Here is a 20,211-nt window from a genome sequence, read left to right on the forward strand (position 1 = left end):
TCCAACAAAGAAAATGACTGTGATGGGCTGAATTGAAGAAAATAACATAATAGCATTCAAAAACAGAGAAGAAAATTTGTTACCATTTGAGGCAGCGAGTAAAATAACAACACTTTGAGAACTGGTACCTAAAATAAATTAAGCATTTACCCTCACTTGCCAATAGGAACTATATTTCTGAGTAACCAAATACCCACAGTTAATAAGAAAAACAAATTCTTCTTTAGAGAATAATGATACCAATTAACACAGAAGAAATAACAAAACTGAAAATATTATTATATAAAGTCTAAATATGTATTCTCAGACAAGTACTATAAATGGTATTACCAAAAAAAAAAAAAAAAAAAAAAAAAAAAAAAACCCCAAAAAACCAAAACACAGTAGTTTAATGAAGTTGAGAAAAGGCTAGAGAAATGTATCTCCAATACGTATATATATTTTCACTACATGAGCAAACTGTGCTCTGTTAGTTTCAGTGGACACTACTGTGCTTCGACAGTGATTATCAGTGCTCATCACAGTAAGTACTTTCTCCTGAGTCACCCGCCTCCCCCCAGCAACCAATTCATTCTCTGTATTTAAGTGTCTGTTTTGTTGTTTACTCTTTGTTTTGCTTCTTAAATTCTATCTGGATGAAATCATACAGTATCTGTCTTTCTCTGACTCATTTATCTGACTCAGCATAACACCCTCGAGATACACCCATGTTGTTGCAAATGGCAAGATTTCATTCTTTTTATGGCTGGGTAATATTCCACGACAGATATACATCACAATCTCTACCCATTCATCAGTGGATGGACACTTGGGCTGTTTCCATAATCTGGCTATAGTGAATAATGCTGCAATAAACATAAGACAAATACATCTTTTCAAAACAGAGTTTTTGCATTCTTTGGGTAAATACCCAAGAGCGCCTTTACTGGATCACAGGGTAGCTCTATTTTTAACTTTTTGAGGAACCTCCACACGGTCTTCCACAGTGGCTGCCCCACTTTGCATTCCCACCAAAACTGCACGAGGATTCCCTTTTTCTCCACATCCTTGCCAACATTTGCCGTTTCTTGCATTTTTTTTTTATTTTAACCATTTTGACATGTATGAAGTGATATCTCATTGTGGTTTTGATTATGTTTCCCTGGTAAGTGATGTTGAGCACCTTTTCATGTATCTGTTGGCCATCTGGATGTCTTCTTTGCAGAAATGTCTGTGCGTGTCTTCTGCCTAATTTTTGATTGGATTATTTGGGGGTTTTTTGGTGTTTAGTTCTTTAAGTTCTTTATACATTTGGGATACTAATGTTTAGCAGACATGTTATTTGCAAATATCCTCTTCCATTCAGTAAGCGGTCTTTTAATTTTGTTGATTGCTTCCTTTGCTGTGCAGAAACTTTTTGTGTTTTTAAAAATATTGCTTATTTATTTGACAAAAAGACCGAGAACACAAGCGGGGGAGCAGCTGTGGGAGAGGGAGAAGCAGACTCCCTACTGAGCAGAGAGCCTGATCCCAGGACCCTAGGATCATGACCTGAGCTGAACACAGAGGCTTAACAACTGAGCCACCCAGGCACCCCCAGACAAACTAATTTTTAAACCAAAGACTGTAATAAGAGATGAAGGACACTATATTATGATAAAAGGGTCTATCCAGCAAGATCATCTAACAATTGTAAATATTTATGCTCCTAACTTGGGAGCAGCCAAATATATAAGCCAATTAATAACAAAACTAAAGAAACCCATGATATTAATACAGTAATAGTAGGGGACTTTAACACCCCACTCACAGCAATGGACAGATCATGTAAGCAGAAGATCAATAAAGAAACAAGAGCTTTGAATGACACACTGGACCAGATGGACTCAACAGATTTGTTCAGAGCACCTCACCCTAAAGCAGCAGAATACACATTCTTCTCAAGTGCTCATGGAACATTCTCCAGAACAGATCACATACTGGGTCACAAATCAGGTCTCAACTGGTAGCAAAAGACTGAGATCATATCATGCATATCTTCCGAGCACAGTGCTATAAATTTTCAAGCCAATCACAAGAAAAAAATTGGAAGTACCACAAATACATGGATGTTAAAGAACATCCTACTGAAGAATGAATGGGTCAACCAGGAAATTAAAGAAAACTTTAAAAAATACATGGAAGCAAGTGAGAATGAAAACAGAGCAAGTTCAAATCCTTTGGGATGCAGCAAAGGCAATCCAAAGTGGTAAGGATATAGCGATACAAGCCTTTCTCAAGAAACAAGGAAAGTCTTAAATACACAACCTAACCCTACACCTAAAAGAGCTGGAAAAAGAATAGCAAATAAAACCTAAATCCAACGGGAGAAGAGAAATAATAAAGATTAAAGCAACAATTATACATAGAAATGAAAAAAAAAAAAAAAAAGAAGAAGAACAGATCAACAAAACTAGGAGCCAGTTCTTTAGAACGGTAAGATTGATAAACCCCTAACCAGCCTCATTAAAAAGAAAAGAAAAAGGACCCAAATAAATAAAATCATGAATGAAGACGAGGGATCCCAACCATTACCAAAGAAATACAAACAATTCTAGAAGAATATTATGAGCAATTTTATACCAACAAACTGGGCAAACTGGAAGAAATGGATAAATTCCTAGAAACATATCAACTACCAAAACTGAAAAGAAAGAGGAAGAAAGGAAAATTTGAAAAGACCCAGAACCGGCAAAGAAGTTGAATCAGTAATTAAAAATCTCCCAACGAACAAGAGTCTAGGGCCAGATGGCTTCCCAGGGGAATTTTACCAAACGTTTAAAGAATTAATACCTTTTCTTCTGAAGCTGTTCCACAAAATAGGAATGGAAGCGTAACTTCCAAACTCATTCGATAAGGCCAGTGTTCCCTTGATTCCAAAACCAGACACAAACCCCACTAAAAGGGAGAATTAGAGACCAATATTGCTGATGAACATGGATGTAAAAATTCTCACCCAAATACCAACTAATAGGATCTGACAGCACATTAAAAGGATTATTCACCATGACCAAGTGGGATTTATTCCTGGGCTGCAGGGGTGATTCAACATCCACAAATCAATATGATATACCACATAAATAAAAGAAAGAAAAAGAACCGTATGATCCTCTCAACAGATGCAAAAAAGCATTGGACAAAATACAGTGTCCTTTCTTGATAAAAACTCTCCACCATGGAGGGATAGAGGGAAATACGTCAATATCACAAGAGCCATATATAAAAGACCCACAGAGAATATCATCCTCAATGGGGAAAAAAAATCCTGGAGGAGAACTCAGGTAGCAACCTCTTTGACCTCAGCCACAGCAACTTCTTGCTAGACAGAGCAAAGCAAAAATGGACTACTGGGACTCCGTCGGGACAAAGAGCTTTGCAGAACAATGGAAATAGTCGATAACCTATGGAATGGAAGAACATATTTGCAAATGTCTTATCAGATAAAGGGCTGGTATCCAAAATCTATGAAGAGTTTATTAGCCTCAACACCCGAAAAACAAAGAATCCAGTCAAGAAACGGGCAGAAGACATGAACAGACATTTCTGCAAAGACATACAAATGGTGAACAGACCACTGTTGAGAAAAAGTGCTCCACATCACTCAGCATCAGGGAAATACAAATCAAAACCACAATGAGATCCCACCTCACACTGTCAGGATGGCTCAGATTAACTCAGAAAATAACAGATGCTGGTGAGGATACACTACTGGTGAGAATGCCAGCTGGTGCAGCCGCTCTGGAAAGCAGTATGGAGTTAAATAGAGCTACTCTACGACCCAACAATTGCACTAGTAGGTATTTATCCAAAGGATACAAAAATGCTGGTTCAAAAGGGCACCTGCACCCCAATGTTTATAGCAGCAGTGTCCACAATGAGCAAATGTCCACAAAAGAGCCCAGCTGTCCATCAACAGATGACTGGATAAAGAAGATGTGGTATATAAATGTGTGTGAGAGAGAGAGAGAGAGACACACACACACACACACACACACACACCCCGGAATATTACACAGCCATCAAAATGAATGAATCTAGCCGTTTGCATGCAATGATGTGGACACAACTAGTATTATACTACGTGAATAAGTCAGTCAGAGAAAGACTAATACCATATGATCTCACTCATCTATGGAATGTAAGAAACAAAACAGATGGACACAGGGGAAGGGAAAACAGAGGGAAGCAAACCACAAGAGACTCTTAACTCTAGCAAACAAACAGTGGGTTGCTCGAGGGGGAAGGGCAGGGATAGGGCAGTTGGGTGATGAGCATTAAGGAGGCACTTGGATGTGAGGAGCACTGGGTGTTCTATGCAACTGATGAATCACTAAATTCTACCCCTGAAACTAATAATCATAGCATATGTTACCTAAATTGTATTTAAATAAAATTTTTTTTTAAATATAACCCCAAAATAAAGAAACAACCAGATAAATCTGGAAGGTTGAATGTTGTGCAAAATTAGCCTAATTAAACAAGCCAGTGTCATTTAAATAAAAAACGTCATAGACAAAACCAGATGAAGCAGGAGGAATCGCAGGTCTAATTGTCATTTGGGGGCTAATTCGGGAAATATGAGTGTGTGGGTATGTGTGTGTGGGTATGAGATCAGATGTAGATTTACTGTAAACTAGAGATTCTCCGCCAGGAAAAAACAGGCCATAAAATGGTGTGATTTCATCATATATATACTACGAGCTCATGCGGGCTAAAACGAACACAGGTACACGGAAAGCTGATAGATTAAGGTGTATCAATGTAATTAATTAATCACATAGTGCCGCGCCTGTGGTGAAAGGATGTCTTACTTGGTTTTTATCTCTCCCCGATTTTCCCATTTTCTACAACGCATGGACAGTGCCTCCACAACAGTAAATGACGATGTTTGACATGAATCTGAACACACATTTCAGTGTCCTGTGCACACCATTTGTGTTATGAATGAGAAACGGAGAACTGCTTTCAGAGAGACGCAAAGAAACGGCTTTGGAATCAGGAGTGGTCGAAGCTACTTCCCGTTTATGAGAGAAACAAGGAAAGCTCCTTTAGGGAGTCAGGAAGGGCGACGGAAAGGTCTAGAACTGCCCGCCCAATGCAGTAGCGATTAGTCGTGCGTGGCTATTGAGGTTTAAATGAATTCAGAGTCGATAAAATTTAAGATTCAATTCTTTAGTCTCACCAGCCACATTTCAGAAGTTCGAAAGCCCCAGGGGGTTGGCGGCTGTGTTGGGCAGGCGGCCAGGCAGCAGGCGGCCAGGCAGCAGGAAGGAGTTAGGTGCGGGGTACGCGGCCGGCGTGCCATACTGTGTGGCACAGTGGGTGCCACAGTGGGTGAGCAGGTGCCAGCGAGGACGGTTGTGTCTAGGCAGACTAGGCAGACTAGGCAGACTAGGCAGACCATCCTCCCCCGCTCCTCCAGCTACTTCCAGAAGGCAGGCCAGCGACAGGTAGCCTTGTAATTGCATCCTCAGGTCCGAGATCCCGGAACGGTGCTCCCCCTTCTCGAGGAGCAGGTGAGCGAGCGCAGCCTCCCTCGCAGCAGCCGCAGCTCCGCAACACACCAGGCGAAGTCAGTGATCCGTTCGTGCTACTGCTCCGGGGAGCAAGCAGGGGCCGGCAGCCCCGCACCACACTTCTCGGACTCCCTGGTCTGAAGGAACCCTCCAAGGAGACGCACTTACGCAAGACTCAGAAGACAAGAAGGAGGGACTATGCCTCCTCTCCGGCAGCCGCTGGAGGCACGAGGGCCGACCGCACACACCGGGTCTGCAGCGGCTCCCCAGCGGGCTCCCGGGAACATTCGCTGCCGTGCTGCGGCGCTCGGGTCACAAGCCGTGTCCTCTGAGGCCAGCGCCTTCCGACCTCCTCAAAGCCAGAAGCAATTCTCTCTGACCTTCACCCCCGCAGGCCTCTCAATGGCTCTGTAAGTATTTAGTTCATTTCCTTTATTAAATCGTTCTCACTACAATTCCCAAGGCGGGTCCGTTCTCCTGACCACCACGACGGGCAGGGTCCGGGCGGGTGGAGACCCCCGGGGGGAGCAGCTGCCCACCGTGCACGAGGTTACAAGAGAAGGAGACGTTGAGCAAGCGGGTCAAAACGATACGAAGTAGGCTCCTTCTCGGGTTCGGGGCTTTGCTCCACTACCCTCTGATCTAACAAACGTCGACCGCGGGATTATCACACACCAGGCTCCACTCCCGCTACCGGAAAGAAAAACAGACTCGCAGGTCGGGGGTGCTGCGAGGACGAGTGGGGCGAAGGCTCGTGAACTCTCGTGGAAGGCTCAATCTAGTAAACGGCAGGGAGCGCGCCGGGGAACCGCAGGCAGCACAGGCCGCTCTGAGAAGCTCCCCGGGGCCGAGATCTAGGGGCGCAGCCGAGAGCAGAGCCGGGACGAGCCCCAGCTCGGTGCGTTCAGGGGACCACCGGGAGGCGAGCGTGGTGGGACTGAAGCTCTGAAGACCAGATCGCACGGGGCCTGGGAGGCCACAGGAAGGACTCGGGCTTTTATTGCGAGGGAGACGGGAACGCCTGGAAAGTGACAGGATGTGATCTATCTGGGAACAGACGAGAGTGAAACCAAGAACGGCACTAACATCCCTGAAATAGCACAAGGAACCCAGGACAGTGGCTCGCACCGAGGCAGAGCAGTATGAGGGGTGAAAAGCAGTCACTTTCCGGATATATCTGAAAAGAAAATTTGCTTGGGGACGAGAAGTAGGACGGAGGGAAAAGCAGGGGAGGAAAAATGACCCCCACCCCCAGTTCCGACCCGAGCAAACAACAGAACCACCATTAACTGACAGTAAAGACTGAGGGAAACAGAGTCGGGATGAGAATCAGAATTCGGTATCTGATATGCTAAGTTCAAGACGCCTAGTACACGCCCGGACCGGTACCGGAGAGCAACCGTGACCCCCCACCCCGAGAAGGGGGCAGCGAGCAGAGAAGCTCGCTCCGGGCACCAACCTGGTTAACGTCAGGTAAGTGGACGGGCCAGGCAGAGCAGGAGGGCTCCCTGGAAGCTGCTACTAGAGGAGAAAAAACTAGATGCAGTCAGTGCTCGAGAAAACCCGAACCTGGGAGGACAGCCGTGAAAATGCCCTGGGACAGCGGTTCTCGGCGGAGCCAGCGCCCCGATGGGGGTGTGGAAACTGGTGGAAATACTGTTGTTACTGACGTGTTTGGGAGGCACTAGCAATAAGCAAGCGGAAGGATAAACCCCACAGAAAAGGTGGGTTCTACTTCCTTTCAAATGCCTCACCAGACCTCCATAATTGTGAAAAATCTGACCATAACGATCTGAACCTAGATTCCAACTTCATTTTGCTAATATTTTCTATACAATTTTAACAAACACTGAATTTTCTAGGAACACAGCTACCATGTAAATTTTTTAGAAATTGAAAAAAAAAAAAGAACACTCTTGGAACACCTGGGTGGCTCAGTCAGTTAAGCGGCTGCCATCAGCTCAGGTCATGATCCCAGGGTCCTGGGATCGAGTCCCACATCGGGCTCCCTGCTCAGTGGGGAGCCTGCTTCCTCCTCTGCCTGCTGCTCCCCCTGCTTGCACCTTCTCTCTCTGACAAGTAAATAAAATCGAAAAAAGGAAGAAAAGAGAACACTCTCTTTTTTTTTTTATTAAAATATTGTATTTATTTATTTGACAGAGAGAAATCACAAGTAGTCGGAGAGGCAGGCAGACAGAGAGAGAGAGGAGGAAGCAGGCTCCCTGCTGAGCAGAAAGCCCGATGTGGGGCTCGATCCCAGGACCCTGAGATCATGACCTGAACTGAAGGCAGCAGCTTAACCCACTGAGCCACCCAGGCGCCCTGAGAACACTCTCTTTAGTGCAAAACTTTCTCCAAGAAATTTCAACATTTTGAAAAACCGTGGCATAGAAAATAATGCAGTTTTCTAATATTTAAGTCACCAGCAAAACACCTGCATCTGTGTTATCTGTAGGGTCACTGACAGATGCATTACAGGAGAGACGCAAGATGGTCTTGGTAGACTTAGCACCAAATATTAAATAACAGACGCGTGAAATGCAGGATTCTCACGAATCAAAGCTGTTTTAAAATGATGACGGTCATCTTACACATTGTTAGTTTCTATGGCATAAGGCCAGGTATCTATCTTGCAATAATTATTTGAAATTAAACTTATTTGAGGGGGGGGGTGCCGGCCATTTTAAAATCTTACTCTGAGCCTGTCACCAGAGGTCCAGCACCGTCTTCTCGGCCACTCTTACTACATTTTCTGCTTCCAGCTCATCCTCTTCCTACTGACTCTTGAAGGATTTTGTTACAAACTGGACACAGGCTGTGGCTCTCGACAAGATGTGGAATTTCAAGGCAGGAATTTTCTATGACAGTTTGCCTCCGCTCCTCCCAAATGACAACACAGAAAACTTTTCTTTCTCAACACTCACAAATGAGATACCACTCATTCACAGGTACATCTACATTTTTCATTTTTCTAATTTGATAGTCTACAATTGATGGGTATGCAGCCCTATTTCGATTAGGGTCATTTTCCTCTCTCTGTTATTATACCTAAATAATTCTGGCTTGCTGTTACCTCTTATACAGAATAACCTCTGTTTCTCTCTCTTCACTCTTAACTCGTCCATTATAAGCAGGTAGAAGTAGCTCCTATTTTACTATGCCTTCTAACAAAGTAGTGCCTAAGCATCTTGTAAGAAATACAAACTATTTTAATATAAAGTACTTCCTTTTCTCTGTCCTTACATCACAGCTAGAACAGAACACTGACTTTTTTAATTACGTACATGAAATTATATTTGTAAATCTGTGAATTTAATCTAGAATAGTAAAAGGGAATTATAAAACACTGGTTATAAGCAGAAAGCACTGAGTCTGACATTACTGAAAATCACTGGATTGGAAGAGACAAATACTGGATGTTAAAAGGGTTTAAAAAAAGAAAAAAGACAGTTGCACACAAGGATATGCTGAATGACAGAGAGTGTCGGAAGTGTCACCAGAATGTTCCTGCCCCTAAGGGTGAAGGCAGAAAAGCAGCAATGAAAAAAGGTAGAAGAGTTTCTCAAATATTCATAGGCAGTAGCACAGGACTAAGGAGCAGACAGCACTAAAAACGGCTCAGAGGAATGCTGAGAAGATAGAATATTCCGAAACACAGAGGCTAGGGCAGCAGGCTCCTTATTAAGAAGGGCCATCAACGCACTGAGGCACCAAGCAAAGGTCACATATGGACTATGACATCGAGGGCAGGGCCATTCGGGAGAGAGGGGAAGACAAAAGGTTGCTTCCCCGCCAGGTACAAGATGAGGCAGGAGTCACAGGACACACAGAAAGGCAAAGTAAAAGACAGACTTCAGGAGGCAGTAGTGTGAACTGAGGGTAGAAATTTTTAAGAACAGGAATAGAGAACATAAAAAGCCAAGCATGCCTGGAGAAGAAAGTCTGGTTTTATTCAAAACGGCCAGGTGTGGGCTAACCAAAACCGCAAGCATAGATCTCTGTGGGCAATACTCTTTATGGGGACAAGCCAGGTTGAGAGAAGGCCCGGAAGACGGCAGTGGAGGTCCTGCGACACCGGAAGCCCTGCTACCGGAGGCCTACAGCAACTCCGCTCCGGGCGACGCGGCCGCCAGCAGCAGTGGGAGAGTTAAACCATACGTGAGATGAAGAACAAGTATCCTGGGGCACTTGGGTGGCTCAGTCGGTTAGGCGACCACCTTCAGATCAGGTCCATGATTCCAGGGTCCTGGGATGAAGCCCAGCACGCACCGGACTCCCTGCACGGTGGAGAGTCGGCACCCCACTGCCCTTCCCCTGCTCATGCTCTCACACTCTTTCTCGCTCTCTCTCAAATAAAATAAAACCTTAGGAAAAAAAAAAGCAAACTAGCATCCAGAAGACATAAACGACTCTTACAGCCCAACAATATGAAGGCAAAGAACCTAACGTTAAAATGGTCAGGGATCCGAACAGACACTTCTCCGAAGAAGATTCCCAAATGTCCAATAAGTACACAAACAGTCAACGACGTTTGTCCTTAAGGGAAAAGCAAATGCAAATCAAAATCACGGCGGGGTAACAACTTCACACCCACGAGGACGACTACACTCAAAAAGAGGGAAAAGAACAAACGTTAGCAGGTTGGGGAGAAACTGGGACCCTCGCACAGTGCCGGTGGGAATATAAAATATAATGGTACAGCCACTTTGGAAAATAGTTTTGCAGTCCCTCAAACGATTTAAACATAGTAACCATGACCCACAAATCCCACTCGTAGGTATATAACCAAAGCACAAAAAAACACGTCCACATAAAAACTTGTACATATAATGATGTTCACAGAAGCATCATTCATAATATCCAAAAAGTGGAAGCAAACCAAACGTCCACCAACGGACGGACAACACCAAAATGGGTGATAGCTATACACAGACTATTACCGACCATAAAAAGGAACGGAATACCGATATATATTATCACACGCATGCACCCTGAAAACATGATGCTAAATGGGAGAAGCCAGACAGAGAAGGCCACGTAATGTGCGAACGTCCAGGTGAGGGGAATTTATGAAGACAGAAGGAGACTGGTGGGGCTTTAAGGCTGGGAGAAGGTAGAATGAAGACAGACGGTTACTGGGTGCACGAGTTCTTCCAGACGGTTCTAAAGTCAGACAGTGATACTATTTGCACAGCCCCGTGAATATACTAAAACCCATTCAACTGTGCACTTTAAATGCGGGAGCTGTATGACAGGTAAATTATATTTCAATAAAGCTGTTTAAAAATGTCATCTTTCGGGACGCCTGGGTGGCTCAGTTGGTTGGACGACTGCCTTCGGCTCAGGTCATGATCCTGGAGTCCTGGAATCGAGTCCCGCATCAGACTCCCAGCTCCATGGGGAGTCTGCTTCTCTCTCTGACCTTCTCCTCGTTCATGCTCTCTCTCACTGTCTCTCTCTCAAGTAAATAAATAAAATCTTTAAAAAAAAAAAAATGTCATCTTTCTTGGACCCATGGGATTTGAATTTATGGAAGTGACTGAGTGCCAGCCAACCTGGAAAGGCCACTGCCAACGAAAGGAGACACTGCTTACATCTCTCAAGACAAGGGGGCACCCGCACCACCCAGGGTGACAGAGAAGCAGCAGGTTTGCTCAGGAGGCAGAGAGAGGACAGAGGGGAAAGCCGAGGCCAGAACTTTTACTGGGGTTTCTGTGGAAAGGCAAGCCAGGACAGGGTAAACAATGCAGGACTGGCTTATTTGAATAATTCAGGCGCCTGTCTCTCCTCCTCCTGTACCTGGCCCTGGGATAATGCAGCACAGGGAAAATACTGGCCTGGTGTGTGAGTCAGATAAGGAGGTAACTGAAGGCTGAAGATTCCGGACTGGGTGATTTGCACATGAAAGGCATACGTCAGGAAGGCTGTTGGGATCTTTAGGAATTAGCTGGCCCTGGGAGGGACAGTTTCTCCCCAGGTCGGTAAGGCCCCCAAAAGCCGGAGCACGGAGGATACACAAAATAAGAAAATATAGTTAATCTAACTGGCCCTGTGACGAACGGATGCCAAAGAGACAAACACAGAATCCGAGGAGATAGAATAAATGCACACAACAGAAATTCATAGGGTGATTCTAGAATTTATATGGAAACGCAAAAGACCCAGAGGGGTGGAAACTATATTGGAAATTAAAAAACAAAACAAAAACAAAAACAGGACAGAGAACTTACACTGCGTAATTTCAGATTTATTACAAAGCCACAGTTATTAAGACAATGTGGTATTACCAAAGAATAGACAAAGACACCAATGACCAGAATAAGGAGCCCAGAAATGGGGCTACCCATAGACAATGACTGATATTTTACAAAGGCCCAAAGTAATGCAATGGTTAAAGGACATTCTTTTCAATATCCGCATGGGGGCAGGTAAAGGAGTGAGTCTTGACCTGTGTCCCACGCCACTCATAAAAATCAATTCAAGGTGAAATCAAAGACCTAAAACATAGTTTAAATTATATAAGAAGCTTCCACAAAACAAACAAACAAACAAAAAAAAGACACAGTATCTCTGTGACTTTGAAGTTGGCAAAGATTCCTTAATATATAAAAAACACTAAACAAACAAAAAACTAAAAGAAACAAAATGTACTAACCATTAAAAAAAAAAGACAAATTGGACTTTATTCAAATTTAAGACTTCAAAAGATACCACTTGGGAGATGTAGAAAGGGAGCTGCAGATTAGGAGAAACTGTTCACAGTGCATATTGGAGGAAACGACTCATTTCCACAACAGGAAGGACTCCTACAAATCAACAATATGATGTTAAACAACCCAATTCGGACAACAGACACTTCACAAATAGAACAGCCCAAGTGCACATGAAAAAAGGCACACCTCGTCATCAGTAGTCGCCTGCAACATGCAAATTAAAGACACACGGATAGCACTTTACGCTCACTAGAATGGCTAAAATTAAAAAGACTTTCAATACCACAGGCTGGTGAGATCATGTTCCAACTGGAACTTTCAGAAATTGCCAATCCAAGTATGAAACAGGACAGCCACACTGAAGATAGATTGGGAGTTTCTTACAAAGGTAAAATATATACCTACCCTACGACCTAGCAGTCCCCACTTTGGGGTGTGGACCCAAAGGAAACCAAAATATATGTTCGTAACAAAGTGTTGCATAAGAGGGATCATGGCGGTTTTAGTCCTAATAGCCAAACACTGAAAGCAAGCCACTGCCTTTCAACAAATTAGACACTGTGGTACTTCCACATTATTGAACAGTACCCAGCAATAAAAACGGATAAATCACTGACATGTACTACAACACGGACGACCCTCAGAAACATTACGTTGAGTTTAAAAATCCACTTGCCAAAAAATACACATTATGATTCCATTCGTATGAAAATTCTAGAACAGGCAAAACCAAACAAGCGACAGCAACTAGAACAACCGTTCCTGGCTGTGGGGGGCGCTGCTGGCTAGACATGGACACAGTGAACTTACCAGGGTGAGGACATGGCCTGTACATATCTTAATTTGGGTGGTGGAGAAGGGTTTTTTTTTTTTTAACATCCATCAATATGAGCTGAACTCATTTAGCAAATTTGTTCAAAATCATTACATTAAACGTAAATCATTCTTTAAAATGGTAAAATTCATTGGCTGCGTATCATAGCCGTACTAAAGTTGCATCAAACAGAAATAACATTGAAATAAAAATAAATACCTTTGTCCATCTACAAAGCTTCACCCCGGAGTGGCTCCCAATCAACTGATACCCTAAACAGAAAAACAAAGAACACAACATTGAATTGATTCAAAGCCTCATATTAAAAGGTGATTAGAAACCTGTAACAAAATCATTTTTCTTTCCTTAAGTGATGGCAGGCAACAACCCAGTGGCAAAAAACAGGTTTAAAGGTTTACTTCACCAAGATGATCAAATACCTTAAAATGTATATGCATCTAATAACACAAACTGGAAATACATAAGGAAACAAGAGGCTAATCCAAAATCATAGAAACTTTTCACATCTTTCAGTATCTAAGAGATCCCACAGACAAAAACTCACATGAGTTCTAAGACCTAAACAACAGTGAAGGTGACAAAGAACACAGAGTACTACACGTGACACCTACAGAATGTACGTGCTTTCGGAGGACTCAGGGCAACTTTCTTAAAAACAAATACAAGGGGCGCCTGGGTGGCTCAGTGGGTTAAGCCACTGCCTTCGGCTCAGGTCATGATCTCAGGGTCCTGGGATCGAGTCCCGCATCGGGCTCTCTGCTCAGCAGGGAGCCTGCTTCCCCCTCTCTCTCTGTCTGCCTCTCTGCCTACTTGTGATCTCTGTCAAATAAGTAAATAAAATCTTTAAAAACAAACAAATACAAAAAACACATGCTGGGCCGTAAAGCAAAAGCAAGAACAACAGACTGGGGAACTCGCAACCGTAATCTTTGAAAAACGATGAAGAATCAGACGGCCAAAAGAAGACCGAAATAAGGAAACACTGCCCCAAGAAGTGGAAGGTAAAATTCCAGGACCCATAACCTAACATGAATTCTTAGCACCACTCCATAACCCAGCATTTAGAATTCGTGAGCCACGGAAGACATAAAAAGCGTGGAAAAGCCATGCCAAAGTGATCACATTTCCTTTTGTAATGAACCAGAAGAGCAAACAAGTAGAACATTCTGATTTCAGGAAGCATTTAACAAAGTTTCTCACAAGGTTTCAAGTAACAAGCCACAATCAGGAGTCTCTTACACAAAAAGACTCTTGACCTGCAGACGAATGAGGCAAAAGGAGAACTCTAGTCCGGATGGTGGCATCAGTGGCTCCGTGGCTGGTCGAACACCCATATTCACAGGTGAGGACTCACGGAACAATGTCAGCGTGGACCACAGGTCTCTAGCGGCAACATTACACGGCTTTGTCCTTTCCCTCTCCCATGTGCACGTAAACACCCCGCACATCAACAAGGCTCTCCGCATCTATCTGAAGAGAGAACTGAGTCCAACGGAGCGAGAAAGCTCAGACGCAGAATGAGCATTTAAAAGATTCCCGGAGAAAATTCTAGTTCTTCTTTTGGGTTTCTACATTGTATGTTCCTGAGACCATCGTCACAGAAATCACGGTCTGTTACGTTAGTTGTTCATATTCTCCTTTCCCAAGGAACACAGGGTTGTACAAAATGTTCATTTAGACATTTATGAAGAAGACCGCAGAGTACAGGACGGACAGACCTGTGGCCGACCACCAGGCCAAGATAAGCCAAGGGTCTGCAGTCGCTAAAAACCACAGTGCACAGCTCTGTTCTAACCAAGATCAAGTGACAGAGGATTTACTCTCCCGCCTGAAATGCCAAAAATGGGACAAAATATAGGAACCAACAGTTTCCAAGACATGAAACATCAGGCAACAAGGGACAGTAATAGGGAGACGCGAAACACACAAGATGAGCCCTACCGTTCCCAGAGCTTACTGCCTTGCAAGTTTCCAGGTCATGCCGCGGGAAGGGGCAATCCGAGAACAGCTCAGTACTCTCTGAGGCGAGGACATGAAAGCCAAGAGTCCGGGGAGCCCGCATGGCTCGAGTTTGCAGAATGGAGTACCAGAGAGTCAAGAGCTGCACAGAGATTCAACCCAGGAATCTGCAGAGGATTCCCAGAAATATCTAGCTGAGGACTGCCTGGTGCAATAGTGAGAGAAAAACTCCTGGAGAATTGGAAAGGATCACCTGAAAGGCCTAGAGGTACGCCTGGCACTCAGGTGGCTGGGAACTGTCCCTGGTCGTACCAGTCGGAAGCTTAAGAGTCACAAGGCACTGATGCCCCGATTATCAGAAGTAATTAGCCATATAGTGGGTAAGCTCTGGTCTCACTTGACAAGTCATAAAAGCCAGATTAAAAGGTTCAAACTGTTTCCAAGTAACTGCTCTTCATTTTAGAACTAAGCTTAAGGATGGGAATACAAAATTATGGGAATACAAAAATATCTAGCACCCAATAAGGTAACATTAGATCTGGCGTGCCATCGGAGATTACCAAGCATGCAACAGGACCGATGAAGAAATAACCCAGCAACTAAACTGATCCAGAAATGACACAGGGGTGAGAAGTACATTGCAACAGTTGTTACTTATAACCTGTAGGCTCAAAAAGTTAAGTAGAGACATGGAGACATAAAAAGACCCCAACTCAACTTCCACCGATGAAGACTATAAACCCGGAAGCTGAAAAACGCACTAGATAGAATTAACGGAAGAGCAGACATCAGAGAAAAAAGATTACTACATCAGACCCGAAGACACAGCAACAGAAGCTACATGTAAGCAAAAATGAAAGCTAGAAGAGAAAAAAGAATTTTAAATGAAAAGAGTATCAGTGAGCTATAGGTCAGATTCATGAAACTGAAGTCCCCACGGAAGAGGAGAGGGAGGCAGTGACAGGAAAATATTTGAAGAAATAATGGCCAAAAATTGTCCATTTGATTAAAACTATAAAATCCACAGAATCAGGAAGCTCAACAAATCCCAAGTAAAAGCAACATGAAGAAAACTACGTTGAAACACATTGTAACTGAATTGCTCAGAATCAGTAGTTAAGAGAAGATCTTAGAGGTGGCCCAAGGGTGAAAACATCCCATCGACGGAACAAATGAGAGACGGAACGCAAGCTTCATCGGAGGCAGCGGGCGCAAGCTGACACCTAGAATGCGCCCAGAGAGACTAAGGCGTCAATCGACAATTCCACACCCATCAAACAACAGCCTTCAAAAGTGAAGGCAAAATAAAGCCTCCTTCAGAGACACCAAAGCTGAAATCATTAATCACCAAAAAACCCACATGACACAAAATGCCAAAGGAAGCCCATCAGGCAGGAAGAAGCGCTGCCAGGCACCAGAGTGGTACCTACCTGAGCCGGCTATGTAAGACTGTTACTAATCGTTTTAATCAACTCAATAAATTTACATAAATATTATGTAAGACTGTTACTAATTATTTTAATTTAATTGAATCAATGACTGACTATTCAAACCAAAATAACAGCGTAGTGTAGGTTTATAACACACGTGAAAGTAAAACACGTAGCAATTGCTTAGAGGCTGGCAAAGGGGCAAGAGATGTTATTCCTGAAGCCGCTTCTCCCGCAGGAAGCGGTGTATCATCTCAAAGATACACTGGGACAGATACAGAGACACAGTGTAAAACCGCCAACCACCACCAAATGACAAGACAGTGTAACCAATGAGCCAACAAGGACATAAAACCGAATCATAAAAAAGTAAGGTAAGGAAGGCGGAAAGCAGGAAGGAAGGAAATCAAAGAACACATGAAACAAGTAGAAAACAGACAGCTAGAGGAAAGATTTGAACCTATCATAAAATCACTCTAAATAGTAAATAATCGCAACATCCTTATTAAAAAGCATATCACATATACCTGTTATATATACAAGCACAAACATCATACAAATACATATACACATGACCTGAATACTCCTGTCTGTCTCCTCTAATAGGCCGATGGCTCCTTGAAGGGGATACTGTATGTTTGTCTGCATTGCCACAACCATTACACACAAGCTTCTCAATAAATACAGAAAGACTCGAGTGAGGGGAGGAAATGAGTCCACTGACTCCCAACGGACCACTCTTTCTTCTACAGGAAATCAAAACTATTACTTGATCTCAAGCTATAGCCTCCTTAGTAAGTGACGACCACAGAACCCCAGACATATGCTACAGAAAACACTTCTAATCGATCCAGCCTCGTAGCAACACGAGCTCTTTCCTGCATTTAATAACTTCCACTTAATAAACGACAATACCTGGAGAAGCCCGCCACGGCATCTTCCGTCCGCATACCCGAGCCGCACTGGCGCTAACAACCCAATAAGCCAAGCAGAGGGGAAACGTGCTGGCCCAGCGGGCCACGCACCAGTGATCCGTGGGAAAAGAGGGGGCTCCCTCGACAGTTGCACAGTGACACAGCCGCTGGGCTGATCCCAGAAGGGCCTCCTAACCCTTCTTCCCCCGTGGCAGTCCCAATTTAGGCTTCCTCGTCTAGGTATGAAATCGGAAGGCTGCGAGGGTCGTCCTGGGACCGCACCGCCCGAGGATCCGCACCTTGTCTAGTGAGGGCTTCCCGGAGAGCCGGGGTTATCATCGCTCTTCGTTCGCTGGGGCCGTTCTTCCCTGAGCTCCGGAGCAAGCCGCTCTTCTCTTGCTGCTCCTTCTCTCTCTGCAGGAAAATTAAAAGAACACGTCAGCACGGGCAAGGGCACGAGAATAAGAGCACAGCACTCACGACCACACGGCGGCGAGGACCGAGCCCTCGCGAACCCCGGCCCCCAGGCCCGGGCTCCTCCAAAGAGACCATGTTCCCCATCAGATGGCGATCGAAGAACTGCCTGCCTCATTTTTCCCTCTTCTTTCCAGAAAAGTAACTGCGCACTCAAACACATACACCCACCAAATGTACATCAACGATCCGCTCATCCAGCTGCCAATTATCCTTAGCAATCTGAGGGCAGACAGCTGCCGAAACTCAAGTCATTTCTCTGAATTTCAATTTCCTCACCTGAAAAGGGAGGAAGGTAGCATCTGGGGAGCAGGGATGTGTTAAGATTAAAAGAAATAAATCACCAGGCACTAAGCCCGATACACAACAGACTTCATGAAGATGTAAGACTGCTGGTTATTATATCTGCAAAGTCAAAATAGTGCTCTGAGCCGTTTGCTCGGACACCAAATTACTCCTCCACCTGTCGCCCTGATGGCTCCTTCTGGAAGATCCTGCGGGGAAAATGTGTCTTCAGCGAAAAAAAGAAACCTGAAGGAGAACACGAGACGGACTGTGTCTCACTGTGACTGTGGCCCCCAGAACGTGCAGCAGCAGCTGACGACGTAAAGCCTCACGTCACGCTTGTCGTGGATTCTCTGTACGTGGCTTCTCACTGCACGACGACCTTCACCCTTTAAACTCGTTTCTTCCTCTTTTTAAATCTAACCATATACACGTAATTTTAAGTTCTCTCGATGTCTTCTCGCAAGACGGTGGAACGCTAATCAGTCATGCCGAGGAAACACACACGTCCGTGTTACCCTTCAGAGGAGACACTGAGCGGGTCTCACTAGGAGATGCAGAAACTCAACGTAATTCACCCTGGCATTGGCCCCACCACCAAACCCATTTCCAATGCCCAGTCCCTAGCAACCAGTAAGCAAACGTAAGAGTAATATCCTTTCTGCCTAAAAGTAGAAAGACCTCAGAGACCACAGGGCGACTGAAATCTGCAGCCAACCGAGACAGACAGGAGGATGGTCCCTGTTTGAAGCCGCCGGGGACTCACTGTATCATTCTGTCTACTTCTGCGAACACGTAACGTTCTCTGTACCAAAAATGTAAAACGGATTATAATTTTTTTTTTGCTAAAGATTTTATTTATTTATTTGACAGAGACAGATCACAAGTAGGCAGGCAGAGAGAGAGAGGAGGTTTTAGAAAGAAACAGAAAGGCTTGTAAGCCAAAGAAACTGGGCGTTGATTTCTCTGCCTTCCTTGTTACTTCAAGGATTTGCTCCAAAACTGGAAGTCAGTGAAAAGGTATCAAATGAGAAACAATGAACCCAAGTTAGCTCTACCTGTACTAAAGTCAGCATTCCCGGTTACGAAATGTAATCCAAATGCAAAGCTAATGAACAATTTTGCTTCTGTTAATACAGTTCTCAACTACACATTTTCAGATAGAGCTGAAAAAATTTATAAATAAGCATCAGTGATTTTCTCATCCATCATAAAATCCGTTTAATGCTGGGTATTTCATTTAAAAAATATAGAAGTTTCAGTTAGTCTTTTAAAACATTTAAAATCAGGGGCACCTGGGTGGCTCAGCTGGTTCGACCCCTGACTCCTGATTTTGGCTCAGGTCACAGTCTCAGGTTGTGGGATCCAGGCCTGCGCCGGGCTCAGCACTGAGCACGAAGCTGCTTGGGCTTCTGTGTCCCTTTCCCTCTGGCCCTTCCCCCTCTTCTCATGCTCTTCCTTGCTCGCTCTCCCTCGCAAAAAAATAAAAATAAATACAATATTTAAAAATAAAAGAATCCTCTGGCTTTTTTTTTAAGTCTATTTCTGATCCAAAAGCAAAGATGGGAGCCTCAAAAGGAAGCGTGTGGTACAGCAAGACGAGGTGACCTTGACAGCGTCTCTGGGGTCACTGCACGGCAAGTTCCTAGAACTCCCCATAACCACACGAGAAGGGCCGGGAGGCAGCAGTATCTGCTCTCCAAAACCTCTGTCTCCACAAAACATCACCAGCTTGTCTGCGTACCCTTCAGGCCACATCAATCCAAAGCTGGACTCAGAGCTCCAGAGACACCCACTTGTGGTTAAAAAGACACACTCTGACCCCTATTAAATGCAGACTCCTAAAACGGTGGTCACGGAGTACGATCCACGTCCCACTACTAGAGAAGATGTCCAGGAGAAAATATGAGGGTAACTATTGCATTTCAACCATTTACACCAAAATTTAGGAAAGCAATCAGAGGCCATGATGAAAGATCTTGAGCATTCAGGACATTCACCCTTCTCTGTCTCTGCGGCAGTTCAGTCCCCTGCCTTCCGCACGCAGCAGTGACTCTTTACTTCTGA

General features: G+C 44.3%; 1 protein-coding gene across 2 annotated transcripts in view; it reads right to left on the bottom strand.

The window, feature by feature from the left end:
* The window catches only part of LOC132026653 (S-adenosyl-L-methionine-dependent tRNA 4-demethylwyosine synthase TYW1-like), a 200,409-nt gene that overhangs the window by 151,592 nt on the left and 28,606 nt on the right, over positions 1-20,211 (bottom strand). For both annotated transcript variants that reach the window (XM_059414747.1, XM_059414748.1), the window contains exons 7-8: positions 17,685-17,799; positions 13,281-13,333 (exon numbers count right to left, since the gene is read on the bottom strand). In XM_059414747.1, the coding sequence (XP_059270730.1) occupies positions 13,281-13,333; positions 17,685-17,799 (168 nt within the window). The remainder of the gene's footprint in view (positions 1-13,280; positions 13,334-17,684; positions 17,800-20,211) is intronic.

The sequence above is a fragment of the Mustela nigripes genome, chromosome 11 (genome assembly GCF_022355385.1).
Source record: "Mustela nigripes isolate SB6536 chromosome 11, MUSNIG.SB6536, whole genome shotgun sequence".
NCBI classification, from domain to species: domain Eukaryota; kingdom Metazoa; phylum Chordata; class Mammalia; order Carnivora; family Mustelidae; genus Mustela; species Mustela nigripes.